The sequence below is a fragment of the Pogona vitticeps genome, chromosome 4 (assembly GCF_051106095.1).
Source record: "Pogona vitticeps strain Pit_001003342236 chromosome 4, PviZW2.1, whole genome shotgun sequence".
Taxonomy (NCBI): domain Eukaryota; kingdom Metazoa; phylum Chordata; class Lepidosauria; order Squamata; family Agamidae; genus Pogona; species Pogona vitticeps.
Genome location: NC_135786.1, coordinates 82,747,978 through 82,775,256, shown reverse-complemented (window position 1 = coordinate 82,775,256; position 27,279 = coordinate 82,747,978). Strand labels below are relative to the sequence as shown.

At 39.1% G+C, this 27,279-nt stretch overlaps 1 protein-coding gene across 4 annotated transcripts; it reads right to left on the bottom strand.

Moving 5' to 3' along the window:
- Nucleotides 1–1,100: 1,100 nt before the first annotated feature.
- On the bottom strand, nucleotides 1,101–27,131 carry DNAJB4 (DnaJ heat shock protein family (Hsp40) member B4). 4 transcript variants are annotated; one of them, XM_072997828.2, is made up of 5 exons: nucleotides 26,788–27,094; nucleotides 10,137–10,731; nucleotides 5,561–6,135; nucleotides 2,583–2,724; nucleotides 1,101–1,472 (listed from the first exon to the last, which is right to left on the bottom strand). In XM_072997828.2, exons 2-5 carry the CDS (start codon nucleotides 10,345–10,347, stop codon nucleotides 1,456–1,458), a joined length of 945 nt encoding a protein of 314 aa, XP_072853929.1. In that variant the 5' UTR covers nucleotides 10,348–10,731; nucleotides 26,788–27,094; the 3' UTR covers nucleotides 1,101–1,455. The 4 variants fall into 4 exon arrangements, with proteins under 4 accessions (XP_072853929.1, XP_020650384.2, XP_078249151.1 ...); XM_020794725.3 differs by lacking the exon at nucleotides 1,101–1,472 and having other exon boundaries at nucleotides 1,999–2,724; XM_078393025.1 differs by lacking the exons at nucleotides 1,101–1,472; nucleotides 26,788–27,094 and adding an exon at nucleotides 21,616–21,744 and having other exon boundaries at nucleotides 1,999–2,724.
- Nucleotides 27,132–27,279: the final 148 nt, after the last annotated feature.

Below are 27,279 nucleotides of genomic sequence, written 5' to 3'. Positions count from 1 at the left end.
ATCAGATAAATAACAGGATAGGTCTAAATGACTATAAGATATTTCATGAAACCTCCACATTCAAAGACAGGATTACTCTGAATTATCAGTTACTGAAGAGAAACCATGAAATCAGCTTCGTGCCATATTTCTGAATTTCCTGGAAGAAGAATGCTGGCCCTTGATCAGATCCAGCAAAGCTTTTTGTATTCTTAAGCAAAATGAATCCTACCAATTGTACATGGTGGTCCACCAGGTGCTCAAAACGATTGTGTGCATCTTCTGCCCAACTGGTGGTATAAAACCACAGGACATGAGTGTACTCAGTAGGCTAGAATACATGGCAGGTGGCTTAAATTCAGTTTGCTATGTCACAAGATGGAGTAGACTAGGATCAAACACAGTGTTCTAGTTCCTAAGACAATATTGTTCCAGGACACTATAACTAGGCCATCTATATACCCTACCTAGCTATCTAATCTATCTATACACAAAATGTATGTGTGTGTGTACATATACAGAGAGAGACATATATAAAATAGTATTCAACAGTGTATTTAATTATATTGCAACTACAGCAGGGGTCCCCAACCCCCAGTCCGCGGACCAGGGCTAGGTCACGGAGACAAATCTCCTGCCTCCTGCACATGCAGACACATGCACGCCCCTCCTATGCACCCAAGGCCCCTCCCACGCACAGCCCCTCCCACGTATGGGCACACATATGGCCCCTCCCACACATACACAGACGCCCACCCCACGTGCACGCTAAAACGGTCTGTACAGGCAAAAAGATTGGGGACCACTCAACTACAATATTAAGACTATATATAATTTGTTGCTGGAAATTATATACTCATTGTACTTCACTTGATCTTATAACCTTTTTGTTTTCATTTAATATATAATTAATATAAAGTTACTACTGAATACTGAGAACATGCAACTAACACTATGCATATTTCTTCAGTGGTCCAACTTAATTACGTAGCACTTGAATATAAAATGCACAGGAGTGATTACATTCTTAATACTGTAGCTACAATATAATTAAATACACTGTTGAATACTATTTTCTCAATTCAACCACCCAACTGCTATTAAAAAAGAGAAAGAGAGAGTTTAGAAACAATATTTTTAATTAAAAAACATAAGAAATGCAATACAGACCATAAAGGATTTTAAAATGCATTTAACAATATAAGTAAAGAAAAGCATTAATTTTTCTACTTTCTCATTTACAACGTCATGAACAGCATTCTAGATCCTTTCTGGTTTAATATTTTTCATTTTTTTACATCCTTGCATTGAATTGTAAAAAAACAAAACAAAACCCAGTTATCTTAATTGTGTGCAATTTCTAATATGATTCACCTACTACCATCCACAGGATTGATAAAACTGTTTGGGGTTTTAGATGTGCTAGTGCATATTACGTTCCTCTAAAGAAGCACAGAGTGTTGGTTAACTGCACAATTATCTCGCAGATCTGTCTGTAAATAAAAATACATATTTTCTTAGGAACAAAAATGACTTACAAATATTAGCATAATAGAAGATATTTAAAGGGCAAATGCTGAAAGCATGTCTAGTAGTCTTATTTTTCCATCCAAAAGCACCAGCCCTATAGACAGTTTTGGAAAACTCCAACTGGGTATTTTCTTGCTTGCTCTTCCCTTAAATAATTCATGACAGGGCTACAAGTCCTTTTTTGACTCTGTTACAGCCACTTAATGTTTACAGAACCTGTAAGAGGATCACACTTGTGAATTACTGACATTGTGCTTGACAAAGGCCAAGTGTCTTAATAATTGCTCAAATGGCTTTTCCTCTAAATACTGTATGTTGTCACAGATATTAAATATATCTTATCTGTAGCTGCTTCTATCTGGAAATCTGTTAAACCCAGAACTTTGGAACAGTGTGTCTATTTTCTATCAGACCAGTAAACTCACTAACATAGAAATGAGCAAAGGAATCCATAAACAACTCCAATAATGCAGAAAAAAACTTAATGTCTTTGGGTTTATGAACATTTTAAGTGACCTTTCCTGCCTTCCGCTGTGTGCAATATAAACAGAGCCCAACAATTAAACATACAACGTAAATACTGCAAACCTTACAAATATTCATATCACAAATTCTGATTTCTGATAGTGTTAATATAATACCCTACGTAGCTGAAGAAACATCTGATATAAAGTGCTTTGAAGGTTAAGCACTTTATTATATATGCCCCACAGGAGCTCCCCCATTACATTTTACACGTAAGCAAAATATTGGATAAAATGTTCTGAAAGAGAAGCCCTGATACACAGCAAGTGGTTTTAGCTTTATAATTGATTGCATATCCTCTGTATGTTTCCTCCTATTCTCATGCAGCACTGCATAATTACCTTTCCCACCCCCACACAAGATAAAAGTTCCACAGTTAAAGATTGCACTTTTATAGCATAAACCTGAAAGTCTTCAGTTTTAAGTGAAGTGGAGCAGTCCAGTGAAACTGATTTCTTATGAAACAGGAAGATTTCTCCTGAGCACTTCTTTTGATGCTGGAGCTATACTGTCAGGGAAGGTTACTTCAAATTCTATAATTAAGTCACCTCGTTGGTCAGGATTTTTTGGAAATGGTAAGCCATATCCTATAATTCTTCTTCTCATCCCAGGCTTTACAACTTCATTTACTGTCATAGGTATGGTTCGACCTTCTATTGTCGGTACATTGATTGAAGTGCCGCATAAAGCCTAAAAATATTTGAGAAGTCAGCAGCATGTAGGTATTGTATATAAAGCACTTCAATGTTTATTATGTATACAATACAGAAAGACACATATATCAAAAATACATTATGGTACTCCTACATGTGCACTGTGCTGCAGAGTCAGAAGACCAAGCAGTCATAAGATCTAATCCACGCGACGGAGTGAGCTCCCATTGCTTTGTCCCAGCTCCCGCCAACCTAGCGGTTCAAAAGCATGCAAATGCAAGTAGATAAATAGGGACCACCTCAGTGGGAATGTAACAGCGTTCCGTGTCTAAGTCGCACTGGCCATATGACCACAGAAGATTGTCTTCGGACAAAATGCTGGCTCTATGGCTTGGAAACGGGGATGAGCACCGCCCCCTAGAGTCGAACATGACTGAACAAAAATTGTCAAGGGGAACCTTTACCTTTACCTTACATGTACACTATACCGGATGGATTAGTAAGAATAAAAATATTACAAATAAAAATTACAAATAAAGCCCAGTGAATGGTTGCTAGAAGTAACTCCTGTGGGCCACTGACATGAAGCTTCATGGACAACTAGCACCCCTTATTTCCTTCTTGATGTCAAAATGGCATACACACACGAGTAGAAATTCAACTGGATTCATTCTGTGACAGAGTCCAGTAAAGCTTTAGATGACTCTCTTGGACTTCAAACAACCTATCTGGGGTGCCACAGACTCACACATTCTCTGTAGCATAAGCCCAAGGATAATTTCCCACCTGTTCCTCTCTGGTAAACACACAGCCACAGCTGTGGTTCCCGGTGGTGCGTGCACCCTGAAAATCACAGCAGTGGCCTTTTTCTTTTTTACCAGGGAGGAATAGATGGAAAATTATCATTGGGCTTATGCTATGAAAAGGAGTTTAACCACTGATTTCCTTTTTTAAAAGCACATAGTGATAATCTGTATCAAAATTAACATTAAGAAAAAACATTTGCTTCGATTTGTATGGGGAGAAACTACAGTGGTGCCTCGACTTATGAACATCCCAACTTACGACCATTTCGAGTTACGACCAGCTCTGGCCGCAAAATTTTGCTTCTACTGTACTTGCGGCCGGAGCTTCCACTTACGAACAGAAAAAGGCAGGGGGGAAAGGCAGGAAATTCAAATTGCTAACTGTAGGTGGCGACAAGGCTGTTTCTTTGTAGCACTTTCGGCCCAGCAGTTAGAGAGTGTGCGGCAGAAAAGGCTTGGGACTACCGTGTGTGTGTGTGTGGGGGGGGTTTCGGGCTGCCTGGTAAGGTAAGGTGCTGTTTTCTGCTTTTTAAAAACTGTTCTGGGTGTTTTTGCAGTGTGGTTTTGAGCTGGGGGGGTTATGTATCTGTGATATGATGGGAATTGGGGGGTTGTTTGTTTGGGTTTCCCCCATTTCTGATGGGTCTTGGGGGTTTGTTTTTTGGCTTCCCCCCATTTCCAAAGGGTCTTGGGGGGTTTGATTGCTTTTGGGAGTTTTTTTCCAAAGGGTTCTGCATGCTTCCCTTGCTTTTTCCTTTGTTTTCTTTACATTTCCGACCTGCCCCCTTTGTTCCCTGTGCACTTCCGATCTGCTCCGTTCTCTGTGCATTTCCAATGGGTCTTGCATGCTTGATTGCTTTTCTCCCCCCCACCTTCAGCCGGAATGGATAAATCGTGTTTCCAATGAGGCTAGCAGTGATTTTTTGTGTGTGATTTTTTTGTACCTATCACATCATAGGACACCACCTCTCTTTTTTTAAGTACTTGTTTCTACTGTTTCTTTCTTTGACTCCACTTTGTTCTGAGGGTGATGATCTGTCTGCTTGCATGTTTTTGTTTTGCATAATTAAAAATAGTATTACAGGACATTGCCCAGGTTAGCTGCAAATAAATTATAGATAAGATTTTCACCAATTTATTTACAATGGTTTTATTTTTCTTGTGCAGTTTTAGATGCAACATAATGTGCATACACAAACACAGGCTTAAATCCAATACAATGCTGAAAAATACCAGATATTCCTTCCTTTCCCTGTTTCACCTAACTGAAAAGCAGTGTGTGTGTGTGGGGGGATTTCTCAGCCCTTTAGAGGACATTTTTGGGGTGCTAAGAGGACTGCAATGGGAGAGATTACACACATGCGCACAAATTTAAGCTGAATTCCACTGTTGTGCCTGTGGACATCCAGGAGATCATACAGCAAATAATGAGACTGTTTTACCACACTGGCTTAAAATTAAGTCATTATAGTCCAAGATCAGTGTATCACTGTTCAAGCACAGGGCTAACACAGCGCTGGTTGGCAGAACTATAGTACTTTTGCAGTTTCTGCTTTCTATGTATGTGTGTGTTTGGGGTTTTGTTTCGTTATTCAGTTGTTTCTTAGGAGAATGATTAGGAATAGCAATAGTCTATACAACATTGTAACAAATAACACACTATCAAATTGCAAATTTCCGCAATAATGGGAGGTGCAACCTCAGAAAACCAGTTTCAGATCAGCCAAAAGCAGGTTTAACCAATCAGAACAGGTACAAGAGCTAACTGCAATGGGGAAATCCAAGGATATAACAAGGACAGACTGCTTCATCTATGGATAGCCACCAGAATAATGAAGTATAGGGCTAACATAGGATACCCCCCCACTTTTTTTGGAAGAGCTGCTCTTCTTCCAAATTGTATGAACTGAACTATTCAACACAGTGCTGGTTGTCCATGCAGGTTTGCTTACTTTCATTTATCAACTATATATCAAAGCAGTTTAACTTATCTTTCAGTGCAAAACAATGTAAACAAATCCACACAACTACTAGCAATATAGATCAAGAACTTGACAGAATGCTCACCTCTCTTAAGCTGATCTTGACAGGGTACACAATATTTGAACCATCTCTCTTGAAGTGAGGATGCATTTTATCTTTAATAACAAACACAATATCGGCTGGGATTGTATTCGGTGTTTCATCACCCTCTTTGGGAAATGTAATTTTGGTACCCTCTTTCCATCCTCTCTTGATATCAATAGTAAGGATTTTATCCTCTGTTCTGACACTTCTGCCATCTGGGTTGAGTCTCTTCCGTGAAATTCTCATTCTTTTTGTGCAACCATGATAAATTTCTTCCAGTGATACCTTCAGTTCATGAATGACAGGGGGATCTTGCTTACGCCGGGGTTGGCTACCAACCGTGTTTCGTTCCCTTGGAAAGCCATTCATATTAAAAGTAGTAAAGGAACTAAATGGATCTCCATCCACTTCCATGTCTTCAGTATCCCTACCACCAGGCATTCTTCTACCAAAAAATATCTCAAAAGGATTCGCTCCACCAAAAAATGCTGCAAATGTGGCATGTGGGTCTCCATGAAAGGAGTACCGGAAGGTACCACCCTGCCCATCTGGTCCTCCAGCTCCTCCTTTCAGACCTAAAAATAAAGAACACATATATTTAGCAATTCCCATCTTGAAACTAATACTTGCTAAAAAGTACAACAAATGCAGGTTGCACTCCTATAAAGACTTTCCTTGACAGAAGAAAGAGATCTGTTTAACAACAGACCTATGGCCTGGTTGCCATTCATCAAAAGGAATTTCACACCAGGCTGATGAAGTACTGATCTTTCGCTGTTCCCATTGGTAGCAAATCTTTTTCTTCTCAGCAGTAGCCTCTATTTCCATACTGACTACAGAAGGAGGATTTCTACTCCTCTGCTGTCAACGTGGAAACACATGCTAATAGAGGCTACAAAATAATTTTGCAGGCAACCAACTCTGGCAGAGTTACTCATGTGACTGTACTGAATGGAAAACTAACTTGTAAATAAACAGAGGACTGGGCAGACATTAAATTTTTTTAAATCCAGTTTTATACACATTGATTTGATAATAAGCTCAGCTAAATTTAACTGGACGTATTCCAAAGCAAATGTGAAAAGAACTTTAGCCAAAATGTTCCCAAAATGATGAAACATGGCAAATCATATAAAATAAGCCTTATAAAACACTCTTAAAGTTATGCTATCACACATACGCTGACGGTTACCTAAACTATTTCAAGTCTGGCATTTCTTTCTACATTATGACACCCACCTACCCTCTGTGATTAATTTCGCCTACGCTACTTTCCTAAATTTAAAGTTTCTCAGCTCTCTATGTACAGAACAAGCAGCAGACTTTTCTTAAGACTCAAAGACATCTTAACCCTATAGTGAACTCAATCTATGTCTTAGCAACAGGCATCCTTAACTATCGCATATTAAATAAGGGGCCAGATGCTGTTCATTTGAATCACTTTTAGAATGGTGGACTGCATAAGTGGTTTAACACTTTAAGGGCTTTTGGAAGGAGACATCATATGCAACAATCCACCCCTCTGCCTTGTTCAAGCTGAAGCTCTGTTAATTAAAACAGGCTCTCTTCCTTTGCACACCAAGATGGAGCAGAACTACGTGAAAACATTTACTTATTGAAATCTATGCATTTTCATATTATGAAAATACATGTAACAGAGTTTAATATTGCACACCACACTGATTATACATATACAAACTCAAATGCCTACCAATAAGACCCTATTGCCTTGGAAATCTATAGAACCTGCTAGTCAGTCTAAATTGCCTTTTTAAAAAAGGACTGTTTATGACTGTATCTTGCTTGGACAGTGAAGCAGAAATGCATCCAACCCTTTGAAAGAACAAAAAAGGTTCAAACAAAAGATCCTTTGCAGGAATCAGTGAGAGTTAGAATGATGCAAATGTTAAGTATACTGTACGGACATCTCTTTCTACTTGTTCTAGTGCTTCTGTAAAGGTCACAACAACCAAAAGATAATAACCATTAACTAGTTAAACTTTATTACAGTATCTAGTTCAGTGAATCTGAAGAGGTTTCAGTGCACTAAAACTATTATGTAGCAGGGACTGGTAACAAAGACTAACCCTGTACAGTACAGCAGAGGTCGTCAACCCCCAGTCCGCAGTCTGGTGCCGGTCCATGGCCAGAGTCGGACTGGGCCGCGGAGACAGACCTCTCCCCTGCATGCACTCCCCTCTCCACAGATGCTTTGTGCACATGCACGCATGCCAGCACTGGCATAAGCGCTCCCCCAACCCTTCACGCATGCGTCTGATTGCCAGCGCGAAGGGGTGGGTGGGTACATGTGCAGGTGCTCCTGCGCATGCGCGAAGGGGTGGGGGAGCACTCGCGCCGGTGCTGGCAGGCATGCACACACTCCCCCACCGCTTCGTGCATGTGCCCGATACTACGTATGTGCCCAAGCGAGCATGGGGAAGTGCCCCACCTTCCTCAGATGCTCAGCCGGTCCGCAATCCCAAAAAGGTTGGGGATTACTGCTATATAGTATGAATGAAGACACTGATGCACGCCACTGGAAGGATCGGTTGCACTGGTCAGAGACAGGGGGCACTATAGATGGTAGCAGGGACACCTACCCTTCCACTGACAGAAGCTGTTCTATCAGTGGAATACATTAGACTAGATTCCACCCTTAGTGTTGAACCAGGTGGATTCACTGTAATTACACTTGTAGCAGATCCACTGAAATCACTGGCACTTGGGTACATATTGCTTATTTACACACACACACAAAATAAACATACACAATCATTGTCCAAACAATCTATGCTGAGTATGCTTAAACATGTTTATATCTTGTTTCAAGAATAAAATGTGTGCAATTTTAATTTCAGAAGGGCAGATTGTTGCGTATGTTTATGTTCTCTCTAATACTGCAAGAGGTTAAGAGTTTGAAAGAGTTTAGATTTCCGCAATGTTTATATTTTATCAGAATTAGCAAAACAGTCTTGACAAATTGATGCTTTATCAATTTTGCATATGCATGAGACTGGCCAAGTATATACATGTGGCGTGATTTTAGGATCTATTTTAAATACAGTACATTATATTTTTTTTCAGTCAATATTTCCAAAACCTACTAACACAAAAACTCTTTCCTAGATTCAGAAACCTGACTATAAAATAACACTAATAAAAGGACATTTCAAGCTTAAACCCAGCCTTAGCTGTGATAAGCATGGTGCTATTCACATCTAAATTTACAGATGTAGTGCTAATGGATAATGCCAAGCTTGCTGACAAACCATACCATGTGCTTGTTCGAATGTCACTTCCTAGAATAGATAACAGCTACCTTTTGCTGAAAGGACATCAGGTCTCATAGCTATTAAAAAGCTTTAAATCTACTGCCTCAGTAGATTCTGGAGTGCAGTAAATACTGTCACTAATGTTTATACAAAAATATCTGGACTTTATTTAAAATCAGTGATATGCTTCTATTACTGTCGCCTTTATTATACTAAAAAAATCTGTGTTGCTGTTTGCTGAACAAGAAGTGATTATAGGAGCTTGAACACACAATGGCATACTAAAATGGAAATAACAATGTATGATTACAAGTACTTATAAGATTAGAAAAATATATGGAGGGCTAAAGAACACTCATGTATGCTTTTAAGAACAAAAACATTTATTTTCATTGTGCTGTTTCCTTCCCAAAAGTACAAAGACAGCAATTTTGGAACTGTAAAATCAGTAAAGCAAAACTAGCACATATAATAAACACATTTTTTCAAGAATCATCAGCTTCAAGTCATCAGTAGGATTCATCTATTTAACAGCTACCTATATCTTGAGCATATTTTTGGGAAATGAAAAGTTCTTGTTCCATTTAGAGAATCTGCTACTAAAACACTAGAATCCAATGATTATAATGAAGCTAACTTTGTCAATAGAACAAAGCTTGCTCAAAATCTCAAACAATATTTTAATCATGAAGGCTATAGCTCAGTTCTCAGAGTTCTCAGAAACCATATAAACCATAAATAACTCTTTTAAAGTAACTGTTTTAAACTTAACACACTGTTTCTGGGCTTCATTCCCTTGGCACATTACACTGTTTACAATTAAGCTGAAAAGTTGTCCTGGTATTTCATGACATCAGGCAAATTCTTTCCTTTCCAGTAAAGATGCCAATATTAGCTGAGATCTGGACACTTGGACTCTGGCTGAAGAAAGATAATCTTTTTCATATAAGATTATTTTAATAAGTATATTACATGCCTGTAATATTTTGTGCCACTATGAAACAATGGGACAAAATAATCCCATTCAGCAACTAAGTCATGGCCCAAAAAGGCACACCAATGCAGATGTCCTTAAAACAAAAAACTAGGAAAGAACACGGCATTTTAAAATACAAGAACAAAATAAAAGCTTCATAACCAGTTCAGAGCAAACTCTCAAAGGATTATTTCATTGGATCTTCAAACTATGTTACGACCAAAATCCCAAAGCTGCTCCTTGAACTGTCTTGCACATTTGACATCTAACTAGTTTCTATTTTAAGCCAAAAAAAAAAAAAAAAAAAAAAAACAATAGATCATCTTACCTTCTTCTCCAAACTGATCATAAATCTCTCGTTTTTTGGGATCACTCAGCACCTCATAGGCTTCTGCAATTTCTTTGAATTTTTCTTCTGCATGAGGGGATTTGTTTTTATCCGGATGCCATTTAAGGGCTTGCTTTCGGTAGGCTTTCTTGATGTCTTCCTCCGATGCCCCCTTTTCAATTCCAAGAACAGAATAATAATCCTTTCCCATGTCGACGGTTCAAAAGTTTATTTCCTTTGATATAAAAGAGTCCTATATTTCACCTATCCAACACAGCTGGAAACGGGTAACCAGACGTCACAAGAGCTGTAGCTGTATTAAGCAGCAGGCAAAGTACTCATCGCTTTCTCCCCCTCCCTAATTATTTTCTACAGATAAATATACACAGTGGTAGAGCACTCCCAATTGCACTACGTGTCTTTGCTTCTTCTAGAACAGCAAATGGTATAAGACGTCACTTCCCAAGCTAGCTACACCCAAAAAATCTTCAAGTCTTCTCTCTCTATACAGTTAACTATTCAATGTCCATCTCTCTCTGATGATGAATGAATTCCTCATTTAAGACAGTGTAACCACTTCATCTTCTGTGAGGACCTGTAGATTACACATATTGGTCAGATATTAGGCACTGTGATGAAAAAAATAATCAGTGCTGCAAGATTCACAGTCTTATGCGGTGACAAAGGCAAGACAGAGAAGCCTAAAGCATCATACTGCCACTCGCACAAAACTAGTATGAGCCGATATCCAGCAAAAGCACCTGATAACACCAATGATCTTACTAAAAAGAAAGTCACAAATTAACCAACTGCCTTAGCACAGAAGTGGAAATACAGGTCAAAAACTGGAACATTTAATACTGTAATGCAGCATAAAATGTAGATAGGCTGAAATTGGACAGTCTGGGGATGATGTGATAATAGAAGCGTGATATAGACAGGTGGTGGGGAGATTGAACTGACTGGAGTTTGGGAAGAGAAGAGAGGCAAAAGAGTAAAGCAACAAGAGTCAAAAACAAGACATTGTGAGACAATCTGGTGTATGTGTAGACAGGAGATACGGTACATCCCAGGACATCCAGCGACAATTTATCTTGTGTCTGGATAAAAATATTGGGGTGATTAATTCAAAACAGGTCAAATAAGCAAAAACCAATAACAAGGATGACTCTGGAACAACTGAGAACAACACCACTGTGTGAACAAACTGAGTTATGAGAGCCAGTTTTCAACGTAGACATACAGAATAACTAAGATAAAAACAACCATTAGATAAAAAGCTTTATAGGAAGCACAGTAATAAAGATACAGTGGTGCCTCGCATTACGACATTAATTCGTTCCAACGAAATCGCTGTAGAACGAAAACGTCATAATACAAAATTAAAAAGCCCATAGAAACGCATTAAAACCCGATTAATGCGTTCCTAGGGGTTTGAAACTCACTGTCCAGCGAAGATCCTCCATAGCGTGGCCATTTTCGCTGCCTGTGTAGTGAGGAATCCATCCCAGAAAAGAGTGGGGAGCCGTGTTTTTTACCCAGTGGCCATTTTGAAACCATCGATCAGCTGGCCGAAAATCATTGCTTTGCGAGAATCGGTTCCCAAAGCAGGGAACCGATCATCGCAAAGCGAAATTTCCCCATAGGAAACATTGTTTTGCAATCGCTTTTGCGATCGCAAAACCTTCAACGTAAAGCGATTTCGTCGTAAAATGGAGCGCTCATAATGAGAGGCACCACTGTACTAAGAAACCCTGACTGTTTCCTGCTGTCTACGCAGAGCTCATCAAGATTGTACTGATGGCATTCAAGCTATAAAAAAATTCTTCATAACAACTTGATTTAAGGATTATCTCTGAAACAATATGAGTTGAGAATTATCTCTGAAAGCCCATGGTAACCCCTAGACCAGTGGTTCCTAACCTTGGGTCCCTGGATGTTCTTGGACTACAACTCCCAGAAATCATGGCCAACACACCCAGTGTGAAGGCTTCTGGGAGTTTTAGTCCAAGAACATCTGGGAATTCAAGGTTAGGAACTGCTGTTCTAAGATACTAACCAAATTGGTTCAGTGCAGGTCTAGGGAATCTGCAAACTTGTCCATATAAGCCAAATGTTCAAACAGCTCAGTCTGGGGAGCAAAAAAAAACCAAGTTGTCCCATATTTCAATGCCATTTTTCTGCATTAAGCAGCAAAATAAAAGAATGAAATTTGGCAAGAATATGAAAGCATCCTCCACCACTATGCTGGCTAGGGCTCACAAGAAATGAACTTCAAAAACGTTAGGAAAGCCACAGCTGCACACCCCTGCTGTAATAAAGCTAATAAAGCTCATGATTATAATCAGGAGTCAAGTACTGACACCATTATCACAATTTGCAATCACTTTTCCTTTCTGACAACAGACGATTTAATTTGCCAGTTTTACTACCACTCAACAGCAACTTCAAAGCAGGTTTTCATCTGGCAAATAAAAAAATACGCTGAAAAGATGTCATTCAACAAACAGCTTGGCAAACAAAGCAAGCTGTGTAGCCTTGATAATTTTTTTTGCAAATGTGCTATATTCTTCTCTAAAATGTCAGTTGACTTGACAAAAACCGTGGTCATTTATTCTATCTCTACACTTTTTTGTTGACCTGAATTCCTGCATGCTTGTAGCAAAATGTGCACTTTTCAAGAACATTTTAATGAAAACTGTATTAGAAACAGGCTAACAAGAAGCTTACAAAACATAATCACATAACTACAAACATTGTGAAAATTATGTTCACTCTATTACATTTACTAGTGAGGTATTCAAGCATTCTAGCTTATGTTTCTTTGTTTATTCCAGTAAACATAGGTTCACCCCTGTTCTCTTCCATTACTTCTAGGACTGTCTTATCTTCTCAGAATACACTTGCATAAAGATCATAGTATACAATCTAATGGAAGCCATCATATTCTAAATCTCAAAATAAGGGAAGGATCATACAACTTTCATGGAGGCAAATATGTTCTTATGAGTTTGACTTTGTGTTTCTCTTAATACTCACTGTTATCAAGACGAGAATTTCTTTCTATCAAAGGTAGCAGTTCCTTTTTTCTAAAATTTACAGTGGTGCCCCGAATAGCAACGATAATCCGTTCCAGATTCATCGCTATACGGAACAAAAAAGCCCAAAGGAATGCATTAAAACACGTTTAATGCGTCCCTATGGGCTGTAAACTCACCATTATGCGAAAATCCTCCATACGGCCGCCATTTTCGCTGCCCGGTAAGCGAGGAATGGGCGCAAAAACACAGCAGGCAGTCATTTTAATTACCCGGTGGCCATTTTGGAACCACCGATCAGCTGTTCCAAAAACATTGCTATGCGAAAATCGGTAAGCAAAACAGCTTACCGATCATCGCAAAGTGATTTTTTACTTCCTAAATCATCGCAATGTGATCGCTTTTGCGATCGCAAAAAAGCCATTGCTATGCGGATTCGTCATTAAACGGGACGCCCGTTATGCGGGGCACCACTGTATTTTATTAAATGACCATCAAACATAGACAATTAAACCTATCATCACAATAAATTATAATTATATAATACACCAGTGCCACCTTCACCCTTGGGGTAGTATTAACAATATTTTTAAATTTCATTTGATTCATTTTCTCTCCAAAAATTCATTGTTTCCTCCCTCGGCATATACCCCTTCCCTCTCCAAAATACATATTCCAGAAATACATTCCATGTTTTCTTAAAATCATTGTTTTTTGATAGAGCTCTTCTTATTTTCCTATCACATATCAGTTTATCATTAATTGCCATATCCCATAATTCTCTATACCAGTCCTCTAAATTAATTTGGTTATCATTTTTCCAATTTCTTGCAAATATGAACCTTGCTGCCGTAACCATTATTACAATGAAATCCTTATTTTCTTTCAGCAATTGATCCTCCTTGACCATATTCAATAAAGCCATTGACAGGGACATTTGAATATTTAATCCAGTTATTTTACTTATTTCTTTAAATATTTGCTTCCATTCCTTCTTACTTCACATAATCACTACATATGTAAATAGGTCCCCTTCTATTTTTTTTACACCTCCAACATAATGATGATAATTTTTTTATTTATTGTAGTCAGTTTTACTGGTGTTAAATACCAAATGGTAGCAGTTCCAAGGGGTGTTTTAGGAACCTGTCCCCAACAGCTGTTCCTTGCCAAAAGAGGCAGCTTGCTGAGTCAGTCCTAAACATAAAAGTCCTTGAAATAGTTATCCCTTCCCTTGCCCATGTCTCCTGTTATATACAATCCTTGGCATGTTCTTTACGAAATAAGTTCAAGTGGGTTCTCCAATGAAATTTTGCAGTGTGGAGCACTTCTTCTGAGGATACTGTATTCTAGTCCTCTTCTTTCTTCCCACCTCAATCAATCCTCCCTCCCTGCAACACTCTCCCAGCATTACAAGACCAGTAAGCAAGATAATTTAGCACTGGCTTCCTGGAGGTGGGGCTGTGCCCCTCCTAAATTCTCTTCCTGAAGACTTTTTATACATCTACAAATGTCAGTTCTTGTGCAAGGACATGTGACTTTTGGCTATGTGAGCAATGGAATTCATGCCTGAACATGACAAAATGATTATTCATATGCTCAGCGAGCCCCTATGATTCTAAAAGACAATAAATTCCACTATAGCTTGTTAAAAATATTCTTTAATCGCTCAACATAGAGATTTCTGTACAATTAAGGGAGCTAGTGTATCTATCATCTGTGTTTCCTTCACAGGATTAACACAAAAATCTGTTTCTCATCTTCGATATCCTGAACTACCTGATTCCTTGAGGTGTATAATCATGTTAAATTGATTCATTATAAACATAATTATTATTATTATCATTATCATCGTTATTACATTAAACATGTTCTTTCCACTACTAAGGTGGTTTGCAATCCTACCATGATAAAAACAATAGAAACACAATCAGCCATCAGATCATCAAAATCAAATAAAAACCAAACCAAACAATACAAACTACTAAAATAATCTCTAAACTAAAACAATCCCAGAACATTTTCACGGACAGCTATAAATAGTTCTGATGCAGAGTGGCCTAGAATTCTGTTAAACAAACAGGCATACTAGTAAGAACATAATTTAAGCCTGTGTGTCAGGTATGAATCAGAAGGCCAAAGATCTGTGGACAGTTACTTCTTCTCACTCTGGAACACAGCATTTTTCAAATGCTAGGTATCAGATAATGCATTTCTAGTGAAAGACCCGTACTATTACAGTATTCTGTTGTTTCCATGTTTTTTCAATAAAGGTTTAAAAAGAGAGAGAGAGAGAGAGATGATGATGATGATGATGCTAGGACATTCTTATTTGAATAGGCTTTTCAGATCAAGGATGAAATCTTTTCAGTGGCCAGCAACATGAATTAAAGAGGCATATACTGTATATAACAAGAAGCCAACAAGCCACAAGCCAAAAGGATCACAGCTAAAAAAATGTACAGATAATGAGCAATGTCATGGCAATTATACTAAGAATGAGAACATATCTAAAAGTTCTACAGGTATCTATAAATTCTAATCTATTATGATGACCAGTTATGTAAAAAAAGGTGGTAGGTAGGGGTGGGAAAGTATGTGATGTTATCTGAAGAAATGTTTGATATGTATAGTATTCTTTCTACTGAAAATCATTAACTTTTGGAGAGTAGAATTGAATGACAGGGATCAACAGAAAATTGACAACAAAAAACCCAAACCATATTGAAAGATAGCCTATCACACATAATTGTGCAAAAATGCCCCAGGTGCTTGCAGACAGAGTCTATCCAGAATCACAGTGTGGATTTCGAGCTAATAGATCCACCACTGACATGGTATTCTCCCTCAGACAGTTGCAGGAGAAATGCAGGGAACAACAGTCACTCTTTGTGGCCTTCATAGATCTCACAAAGGCTTTGATTTGGTTAGCAGGGATGGCCTTTTTAAAATACTTCCCAAGATTGGATATCCACCTTGACTCCTTAACATCATCAGGTCCTTTCATGAGGGAATGAAAGGCACTGTAGTTTTTAATGGCTCAACATCAGATCCCTTTGACATCCGAAGCAGAGTGAAACAGGGCTGTGTTCTTGCACCAACCCTTTTTGGGATCTTTTTTGCTGTCATGCTGAAGCATGCCTTTGGAACTGCAACAGAAGGTGTCTATCTCTGGACAAGATCAGACGGAAAGCTTTTTAATCTCTCTAGATTGAGAGCAAGGATCAAAGTCCAACTGAAATGTATGCGGGACTTCCTCTTCGCCGATGATGCAGCCATTGTTGCCCACTCTGCTGAAGACCTCCAACAACTCATGAATCATTTTAGTAAGGCCTGCCAAGACTTTGGACTAACAATCAGCCTGAAGAAAACACAAGTCATGGGCCAGGGTGTGGACTCGCCTCCCTCTATTACCATCTCCACACAAGAATTGGAAGTTCTTCATGATTTTGTGTACCTTGGCTCAACAATCCCTGACACACACACTCTAGATGTCGAGCTGGATAAACACATTGGCAAAGCAGCTACCATGTTCTCTAGACTCACAAAGAGAGTATGGCTCAATAAGAAGCTGATGACACATACGAAGATCCAGGTCTATGGAGCCTGTGTCCTGAGCACACTCCTGTACTGCAGTGAGTCCTGGACCATTTGTGCATGGCAGGAGAAGACGCTGAAGACGTTCCATACGCATTGTCTCCGATGCATTTTTGGTATCACCTGGCAGGACAAATAGACTAGTTCCAGAACGAGCTGGGATTTTTAGCATGTATACATTACTGAAACAGTGACGTCTATGTTGGCTTGGGCATGTCATGAGAATAGCTGATGGTCAGATTCCAAAAGATCTTCTATATGGAGAATTACTGCAGTGAAATTGCCCCAGATGGAGACCACAGCTGTGATACAAGGACATCTGCAAGCGGGATCTGAAGGCCTTAGGAATGGACCTCAACAGATGGGAAACCCTGACATCTGAGCTTTCAGCCATCACGGCCTCTCCCAATTTGAAGAGACCCTTGTCCAGCAGGCCGAGGCAAAGAGGCAGTCACGAAAGCAGCCAAATCAGGGAGCTGGATAGGGGACCGATTGTATTTGTCTTCAGTGTGGAAGGGCTTGTCACTCACGAATTGGCCTTCTCAGCCACACTAGATGCTATTCCAAGTCCTCCATACAGAGCACGTTACCATAGTCTTTCGAGACTGAAGGATGCCTGATCTAATCTAAATTGCAACTGGTACTTCTATGCCAAGTAGTTTAAAACAACAACATTCCCTACAAGGGAACGGGTTCTTATATAGACACTGTACATAACAAATATTAATAGAGAAAAAAAGATACAAGGATGGCATCTGTGCAGAACTGTATAACAGGATTTTAACAAATAGTTGTAATTATCTGAGCTGATCCCTCACCCTCACTATATAAGACATGCAACCACAAGGTACAGAACCTTTTCAACGGTTACATTCACTTTGTTTGATTCTCTGCCAAAAGGAGTTCACTGGGCTACAAACATAGGTCAGTAACCTGTTCATTATTCATATACAGTATCTAGAAATACAGAACATGCCAAAGCCTTGAAAGTGCTTTAACCCCTAAGAGTTAGGTACACTTTTTATAATGTATTTAAGTTTTTGGGAGTGCTGACTCTGCCAACTCTTCTCGCCATATTGAATACCCTTCCAATGAAATAAACAGTTTTCGAAAATGAAAGAAATAAAACAAAATTTGCACTCAAATTTCTAGAGACATTCCCCCATTTTTCGCAGAGAAATATTCGGTACCTTACAGCATTTGTTTGAGCCTTTCAAAACAATTTTTAAAAATCACTGCAAAACACATTTTCAGGACACTTTGGAATAAGTAAACAATATGTTTACAGAATAATTCAAGGTAAGTAAATACGTATTTCAGTAAGACCCAGATCTTTCGAGACAGTATCGCAACCAGAAACCATTGTAGAACGTGTTAAGTAATGCTCACTCTGCCAACAGGTTTAAATAAGTAATTGTGTGAGGATACAGCAACACAATTGCCAAGAAATAGGCATCACTCAAAGATATACAAATACATTAAAAGATCAACAGAAACATGTAGTTCCAGATGTTGTCAAAATATAACAGTACTAATCAAGCCAACCAATGGTAAAGGAGGTTGAAAGTTACAGTCCAACATCACAATGTAAAGAGCTACATCTCATTTCATTAAAGAAGGATGACATATTGCTCTTTATACAGATATTTCTAAGTGGACGCTATACACGGAATCTTGTAGATTAAACTAAAATGAACCCCTAAAAAGGATCTCTAGAGCAGCCATTCTCAACAGGGGCCATATGGGGCCTGGTATATTTTGAAGGAGACCACAGACTGAAAACAATTCTTCACCTTCCCCCCCCACCCATAAACATAAAATGAAAGGCATATAGGTCAAAGCATAATAGTATAAGTTGCACAACAAACCTTATAGGGTAGTATATGAAGAGTTGTTTCCAGTCTGTGGCCCGCTTCAAATGTGCCAGAGGTTCCCAGGGGGTCATATGGCCCCTGCTGAGAATGGCTGCTCTATAGGATCCTTTCTATACAGAAAGGATCCTATAGAAAGAAAAACAAAGTCCTGTACTATTTTAAAGGCTGAAAGGGTGTTTTTTTTTTATGAACTGCAGCCCATTTCTTCAAATGCACCCCACAAATGCTTATGCCAAATAAAACACCAGATGCAATCTACAAATATTAATCAATTAATGCTATCTATTCCAACCTAACGGTGATCCCTTTCTGGTTTTTTTTTTACATACCAAGTAGCCAGAAATGATTTACGAATTCCTTCTTTAGGGGGCACTCTCAGACTGGGCAGCTTGTCTGAGGCTACACAGGATCACTTGCTCCTGGGAGGCGCAGTGGAGAATCAAACTCTGTCAAGGACCCAATTCACTGGGCTCTCCAGCAACCTACAAAAGCTTATGCCAAATAACACTTTTTAGATTTTAAGGAGCCACAAGCCTTTTTGTGAAAGCTGCATTTTCAAAAAAGCACGGGCATGTGTAATAGTATCACTTATCATGGTTAGAATCGTTATGTTCAAGAAGTGCCTTCTATGCTCTCAGGAATATATCTGCCATTGCAGAAGCAATGGCTAAAAATGCACTAAGGAAACACAACACTGAGATACATCATCTCGATCACTGGTTCTTAACCTTGGGTTACTCAGGAGTTTTGGACTGCAACTCCCAGAAGCCTTCACCACCAACTGTGCTGGTTGGGGTTTCTGGGAGTTGCAGTTCAAAAACATCCGAGTAACAAAGGTTAAGAACCACTGATATAGATCATGTTCAATGAAACTGATAACAAAAGAAAAAAAATCCCAATCAGGCCACGAACTGTTTTACATTGTGGCTTCTAATAACCGCTGTACAATTATCATTTGTATGGCGTCAACTATGAAGAGATTTTTATTTTTGATTCAAACTTACAAAAATAAAAGATCAGTTCCCATTTTCCATTACTGTGCTCTATAATAAAAATTTAGGTGCCATCAAGTCAATTCTGACTTATGACAACCCTTTTCACAGTTTTCTAGGTAGTAAATACTTGGAAGAGGTTTACCATCCCCTTCGTCTGGTGGTGCCCTGGGTCTGTGCAGCTTGCCCAAGGCTGGCTCTTCTAGGATGCCCAGGGAGGAATGGAACTCCCAACCAATGGCTCTGCAGCCAGATACCTAGCCCACTGAGCTACCCAGGCAGCTACCAGGTACTACAGGATTCCAATTTTTGTTTTGATATTTCAAGCTTACTCTTGTCATTAGCTAATACCAATGATCAACTGCAGGCAGGGATTTATACCTTTATAGCTAACAGTGTCGAGTGAGAGCAGGAGGATGTGCTCTCCCTCTCTCTTTCTCTAAAGAAAAGGCCTTGATCCTCTCAGGTTGCTGCTGCTGCTTTTGAAAGCAAGTTGGATTGCATACCTGCATCTTACTGAGAAGGATGTAGAACCCCATGAAGGAACAGGTTTTAGAGAACAAGTCATGTTAGCCTGTTGCAGCAGAAATGAAGAGTCTTCTGGCACTTGAAGAAAAAGTTTTAGGATCAACTTTCGTGAACCGTAGCTCACTTCAGATACAATGTAAGGAATCAGACAAAAAACAAAACTAACTTATGACTTATTTTCCTCTAGTCAGATTTTGTAAATAGGAGTTAAAGGATAGAACACTAAATACTATTTCCTCCATTACCACTCTGCTTCCCCACATCACCGTGTTTTCTATTATCTACTTCCTGCACATGCAGAAAGAAGGAAATGGATTTAGGATGGCAAGGCTCCAAACTGCAGTGCTAATAGTGACCACCCTCTATCTTGCATACACTCTACTTTAGATATACAGTAGTACCTCAGTTTGCGAACACCTCAGTTTACGTAATTTTTGGTTAATGAACCGAAATTCGTAAGAAATAAAGCCCCAGTTTATGTTGTGGTTTTTTTTCGCACTACAAAAGGGTTTTCCCGGGGTGCATTGCTCCTGTAGCCCCTTTCGTAGCACAACTGGTTTTTCTATTTGAGAAATTTCTGTACAACGTAACGTCACGTAGAACAGATCCGTTTCACAAACGGAGATACTACTGTATACTAAATAAGGATTTGTTCTATTAACAGCAGACTTAGGATTTTTCATCTAAAGCTTTAAAAACTAAGGAGTAACAGAGTAGTCAGTTCAAAACTTGGTCTGATGTTTGAGAAAATCAGTCAGCATATTCTGTTCTGAGATTCATCCTCTCTTTGATTTTCAATTGCTAAGTTAAAGCACAAATCAGAATCTTTCAAGATCTTTGTTCACAAGTCTAATTTAGAGGCTGACATATCTAATGGTCTTATAAGAGAGTTGACAAATAAGTGTGTGGAAGAGGTGCCTTACTGTTGCTGCTCATGCTATTTGTGTACAGGGCAGAGAATTTTTACTGAGGCACTCAGCCCAATGTCACACAAAGGATACTGAACACTGAGCAGCTGAAATTAACATGACAGAACAACTGCATGGAATCCATGATCAGCACAGAAAGGTTGTGTCCTGAAAGCAAAGAATTTCCCCTTGTTTTATTTTTGGTTGCATGACTGTCACATCACAAAGAGATACCTAGTGAAGAAATTTCCTCTTCCTGCGCTACTGTTTGCGAAGTACTCTTAAAAATGTCAAGACAAAGAAGTAAAACTATCAGGAGAAATGACTTACCTATTTACCTTAATCTGCAAGAGACTGTGTGTAGGCAACTTGCAGTCTCGAGACACTATGGTAACGTGCTCTGAACAGAGGTCTTGGAAGAGCATCTATTGTGGCTGAGAAGGCCAATTCCAGAGTGACAATCCCTTCCACATTGAAGACAAATACAATCTGTATTGCAAGAGACTAGGGCTCTTGGAAATAATAATCCATTTTGGAATTACCTGCTTACTCCATCTTTTTCCACCACCAGCATGGCTGCATAAAATCCTGAAACTTCTCTTTATCATTGTAGATAGCTTGCAATATCATCAGACCTTGGACACAATGAGATTAATTGTACAGTATCCTATGTTTTGAAACAAGCCAATTTTGAGTCATAGTTTTAGGAACTGGTGTGATTCAACCAATCACACTTTAAAGTTCTGATGGTGCTAAACTATGGTTGATCTAAAAACAGAAATATACACTTAGGGTGTTCTTATGGTAACCAATAGAGAAGAATGGGGGAGTGCAAAATCCTCAAGGATTTTTGATGCTCTATTTTGTAACACAAAATTGTGATTCAGCACTACATGCAAATATAGTCAGTGCACATAGGTAAAGGTTCCCCTTGACATTTAGTCCAGTCGTGTCCAACTCTAGGGGATGGTGCTCATCCCCGTTTCCAAGCCACAGAGCCAGCATTTGTCCGAAGATAGTTTCCGTGGTCACGTGGCCAGCACGACTAGACTCTGAACGCCGTTACCTTCCCACCGAGGTGGTACTTATTTATCTACTCGAATTTTAACATGCTTTCGAACTGCTAGGTTGGCAGGAGCTGGGACAAGCAACAGGAGCTCACTCTGTCGCACTGATTCGATCTTACGACTGCTGGTCTTCTGACCTTGCAGCACAGAGGCTTCTGTGATTCAGCACTACATTCAAATACAGCCAATGCACATATAGGAGACTAAAAGTATGATGGCCAAATATAATAGGACTGCAGAAAACATCTTAAACTAGCATGCCACAGGGAATGGCTGGAGCTATTATTGTTTAACTTTTGGATTATCTTAAAATGGCATTTTATAAATTTTATCCAGAAGCACTAAATTTGAAGTATATTTAGGCCATGATCCTGTACATACTTCCCTGGGAACTAGTCTAATTGAACAAAGCAGAGCTGATGTCTGAAAAGGCCTGTGTGGAATTAGCATATAAAAGTGACAGTTTATCAGATAATTTTATTCAAACTAAAATAGTAGGAAATTGATGCTATTAATACTTTACTAAAAAAGGAACAGTATACATTTCATTTGTGGACATGTCATGTATTCCAGGAGGTGGTGTACATTTCTAAGTATCCACGCCAATTAGTTACTCTCAAGGGCTTTTCTCCACCCACACTGTAGAGAATGATTCACAGTACTGAAATTAAAGTTTGCAAGTGATCCAAAAACCAGATTTGGTTGTACTATTAAGTTCAGTAAGAAACAGAGCACAGTGGATTGTTTAAAACTAACGATTAGAAAACTGATAACATGTTACACTCAGTAACAGACAATTCTAGATTTTGAAGCACATTTTCCAATGATACCGCATATCGTCATACAGAAAGAAAAAGGAGTATAACCTAAAGTATCATTTGCCTATTTGCATGAGGTTGCCTGCTGCAGCATTTCAGTTTCCGATACCATTCCATATTATAATAATTAGTTGGACTGCGTTACTTGGCCTGCGGTGTAGATGTTTGTATTTTTAGTGGGGGACTTTTAGTGGGTGGGGAGTGTTTGGGGAATTTTATGTGTGTGCATGTGTCTGGTCTCTGGGTGTCTGTGAATTTCGTTGTATGGGTATACTGTGTATGTACTTACAATGACAACAAATTATTATTATTATTATTATTATTATTATTATTATTATTATTATTATTATTATTATTATTATTATTATTATTATTATTATTATTATTATTATATCTCATAATTGGCCTTACAGATGTTTCAAGAATTCTCATAGTCAGACACATAATAAATAAGAACATATGTTCAGTGCTAGATCTGTCTGAAAGTAAATATAATCCAGCATTCTAATTCACTATAGCTAATGAGATACTCCTGGAAAGACTTTAACCTGCAAAATCAGTGCCAAAGCACCCTCTAGTTATTTTCCCCAATGAGTGATATTAGGAAGAATATGTCTGAGATGAGATTAATATTTCATACCAGCATAACCAGTAACACATTCTGTACTTTTTTCTTTATTCAAAGATATTTCTGAAATCATCACAATAGGAATTTCTCATTATGTAGTGGCCAAAATTCTCTTGCATGACTACACCATCATAATGCTAACAGCCTAACTTCTGTTTTTAATGTTTGTAAGGTCTTATACTTTTTTTTGAATTTTATTTATTAAGCAATTTAAGTTACTGTAGTTGATCTGTGATTTGTTCTATTGATTTATTTTACGATGTCATATAAATTTGTTATGTTGTACCTTCTTATTATTAATTGTGTTTAGTTCTCTGTTGCACACTATCCAGTGTGGCCCCAGGCCAGATGGTGCAGTATAAAAGTATAACAAATAAGCAAACAAGCTGAAGTTATGAAATCGCTATCTGTTGCATGCTAATTCACACAACTGAGTACAGTATGCAACAGATAATATCTTCGCCAATTTTGTAACAATTTTCTTCATACAACTTTCAAAGAAAAGATCCAGCTGATGAGAATTAGTAACAAGACTGCACTATGAAGAGTGAGAAAGAGGAAAACGGGCAGATGCAAATCAACAAATAACCAAACTAAAGGAATTCCTCCTGTGACTGACTTTGCTGTTACCAACACAACCATTTAAATCTTGGGAAGGGAGTAGTGCTCCAAGAGACAAAGTGAGAGAGCTAAACAGAATTGCCACACTTCAGCACTCAGGTCTACGGTCTACCAAAGAAAGCATTTTTGCAACAAAGCACAGAAATCCTTCCGTCTTTTTCATAGATTCTCTCACTTTCCCTTCTAAGACAATAAAAAGGAGGAAAATGGAAGAAAAAAAACCCCACAGAAATTTAAACAACAATGAAGTGGAATGTACTAGTTGCACAAGAAATGAACCCCCGTGACTTACGATATGTTGGAGAAATGTTCCAATCTTACTAACACAGCTTCCTTCTAAAAACAATTATGGCATTTCTGGACTAGTATCAAGAACATAAATGGATTTTACTTTGCTAAAGCACATGTATAAGTTAAGGCATTGTAAAATAGAACGCTGGCCCTTTACAAGACATTTATCCTTTCAGAGGAGGCAGTAGATTTGGCCATCTGTACATAATTTCATCTGTCCTGGCAACCAGCTGAACCTGCTTCCATGCTATAGCTCCCATGTTGCTAACATTCCCTATTGATGTGCATGGCAGGAACATGAATTCCATAACCTCAAACCAATAAAAAAGACCCTGTTTAACAGATAGTGTAAGTGCTTTACATGGCTGTTAGGAAAAACAAAGACAACAGACCTTGTTCCTGATTTAACAAAACAAACCATTTCTTTTAGGGAGTAAATCCATCTCGTACAATATTTGATATTCCCCTTTTCCTACGGCCTTCCACCTTTACAGGCTTTATTGTCTTTTCCACAGAATCCTGCCTAATTCAAAGTATTTTTTTAACTGACCACATGACACAAAGGCTGATGCAAATGGGCCCAGCCCTTTTTGCTCCCAAAGATACTTTTTTCTGTGCCATTGGGGGACTGTGTGTGTGTGTCTACTTTTTCAAGCCAGAACTATTTGAATGGGCTTTTCCCCATGTGGTTAGTTGTGATACATCCTTGTGAAGATGGAGGAGAGCCTGTAGGTGGTGTTTCCGTGACACAGGCAGTTGCAGTGTGATGTTGAGGACCACGGGAACCCACCACCATTCTTTCCTCTTCCACAATTGTCCTCCAATTTTTTTAAAAAAATTAATTACATACACAAGATTAGTGCTAGATCACCCTTTTACAGGCTCCTTATTATTTACACACCATAAAAGGGTCAGCAGGGCCAAGACCACAGAAAGAAAGAAACTGCAATGTGAAACATCTGATATGAATGATGAACATCCAAATCAATCTGTCGCCCCTGTGTGAGCACTGACTGTTATTTCAAATGTCATACAAGCTGGAAATCAAACTGCAGCAAAACCAAATTGCTCTGATTCAGCTTTCCCGTGTAGATGCACCCAAAACTGTACAAACCATCCTCAAGCCAACTTCTTGTGAACTGTCAAGTTTTAGATTGATCTGTTGAGCTATTTTCTGATTATAATGACTGGAGGCTGTTTGCATGACTTCATCCATATTACTTCAAAATAGATAAGATTCCGAATACATAGGCAGGAGGGCAAGAGCTATGTGGCTCTCGCTTTCAACCATCTGGTCTCTTGTGGATGTCCTGTAGAGAAAACCATTAGGCAGAAGAGTAATTTAATTACATGAAGGAATCTATGACATCTTAAAGCTAAAAAGCTTTAGTTAGTGTAAGCTTTGGTAGATTACACGCCAGCTCATTGGAGGTAACTCATACGTTTGCTCAAAGAGCAACAAGAGGGTAGGCTGTGTGCCCCGTCATGTTCTTTCAGCACACATAAAACAATTCATGTGAGCATCCTCAATCTGAAAAGCACTGCAGTGTCACACAATTAAGTTGAACTAAAGACAATGCCCAAAATAAAGCTTCCACAATCAACATGCATGGCACTTCATAACACAAGGTCACCCAACAAGCAAACAGCCCAGTTATTTAGAAAGCAAGTCCCAGCATAACACTTTTATTCCAGAAAAAATGGTTACAGTGGTATATCACAATAACACAGATCCACGGTTCATTTCCCCGTCTCTCCCACACTAAAAGCCCAAATTGGCCACCTATTAATATTGGGTGTTGTGTTATGAAACTCAATGTATTTCCTTGTCTCTCGCCCGCAAAAACCGAAGCCACACGTCTTTGCAGGATCGTTGATAAGCACTATTGATTTAAAAAGGAAAAAAAACCCGAGACCACGATTGCTTTTTAAAAGAGACCAGCGAAGCTGCGCGAGGAGAAACATTCTAGAAAAGCAAGTTGCAAAGGTTTTACTGCAACATAACCCATCTATCTACCCACCCATATTCATCTCTCTCTCTTATATATATACATATACACACACACACGTATACAGACATACATACACATATCCACACATATAGAAAACTCTCAATTTATTAGGGAAAATATAGCCTTGCGTGGTTGGTTATACACGCGTGTGATCCAGGCAGGCAAAATTCGCCCACTTGGGCTACCAAAGCTGGAACTACGTAGAGAAAAATGAGAGGTCCTGCTCGAAACCCAGCGCTGTAAAAACCGCAGCAAAATGATAACGGCAAACCCGAACCTGCAAGTTCCTGCGCCTCGGAAGAAAAGAAGGCGCCCGAGAAAGCGTCCCTCTCCCTCCACTGCTGTGACGCCCGCACTGGCGCAAACACGGTAGGCTAACGATGCCGCAACGACGACGTTTAGGTCTCTCTAGAATGCGGAGGAGGTGGGGAAACAACTCCCACCAATCCCCTCCCCCTCCGAAAGCTGTCCGAACGTGTCGACTGAAGAGACAGCCCAGACACAGAGGAGGGAGGGAGGGAGAGGCCTCTCGTATCAGCCGTCGCGAGATCCACCTTCCTTAAAAGGATTTGGTTGCATCTCGCGCGCTTCCTTCCTCCCTCTCCGTTACAAACATCCCACGGAGCCAACAGCCCCGCCCATCAAGCTTTGGGAAATCTCGAGCACATCATATCGCGAGGATACCTTTTTTTAAAAAAAAAATTGCCCTACTTCTCTCTCCTTGGGGGCCCTCGAACTCTCGCGCCCTTTTTAGAGGGCCATCTCGCGA

What these genes read in the sequence shown, in the direction of transcription:
- DNAJB4 (XM_020794725.3), bottom strand. Translation starts at nt 10,347, where the DNA reads ATGGGAAAGGATTATTATTCTGTTCTTGGAATTGAAAAGGGGGCATCG. An exon ending in TGATCAGTTTGGAGAAGAAG is followed by an intron (nt 6,136 to 10,136) that starts GTAAGATGATCT and finishes CTTTATTTTTAG; the next exon opens with GTCTGAAAGGAGGAGCTGGA. An exon ending in TCAAGATCAGCTTAAGAGAG is followed by an intron (nt 2,725 to 5,560) that starts GTGAGCATTCTG and finishes AAATATTTTTAG; the next exon opens with GCTTTATGCGGCACTTCAAT.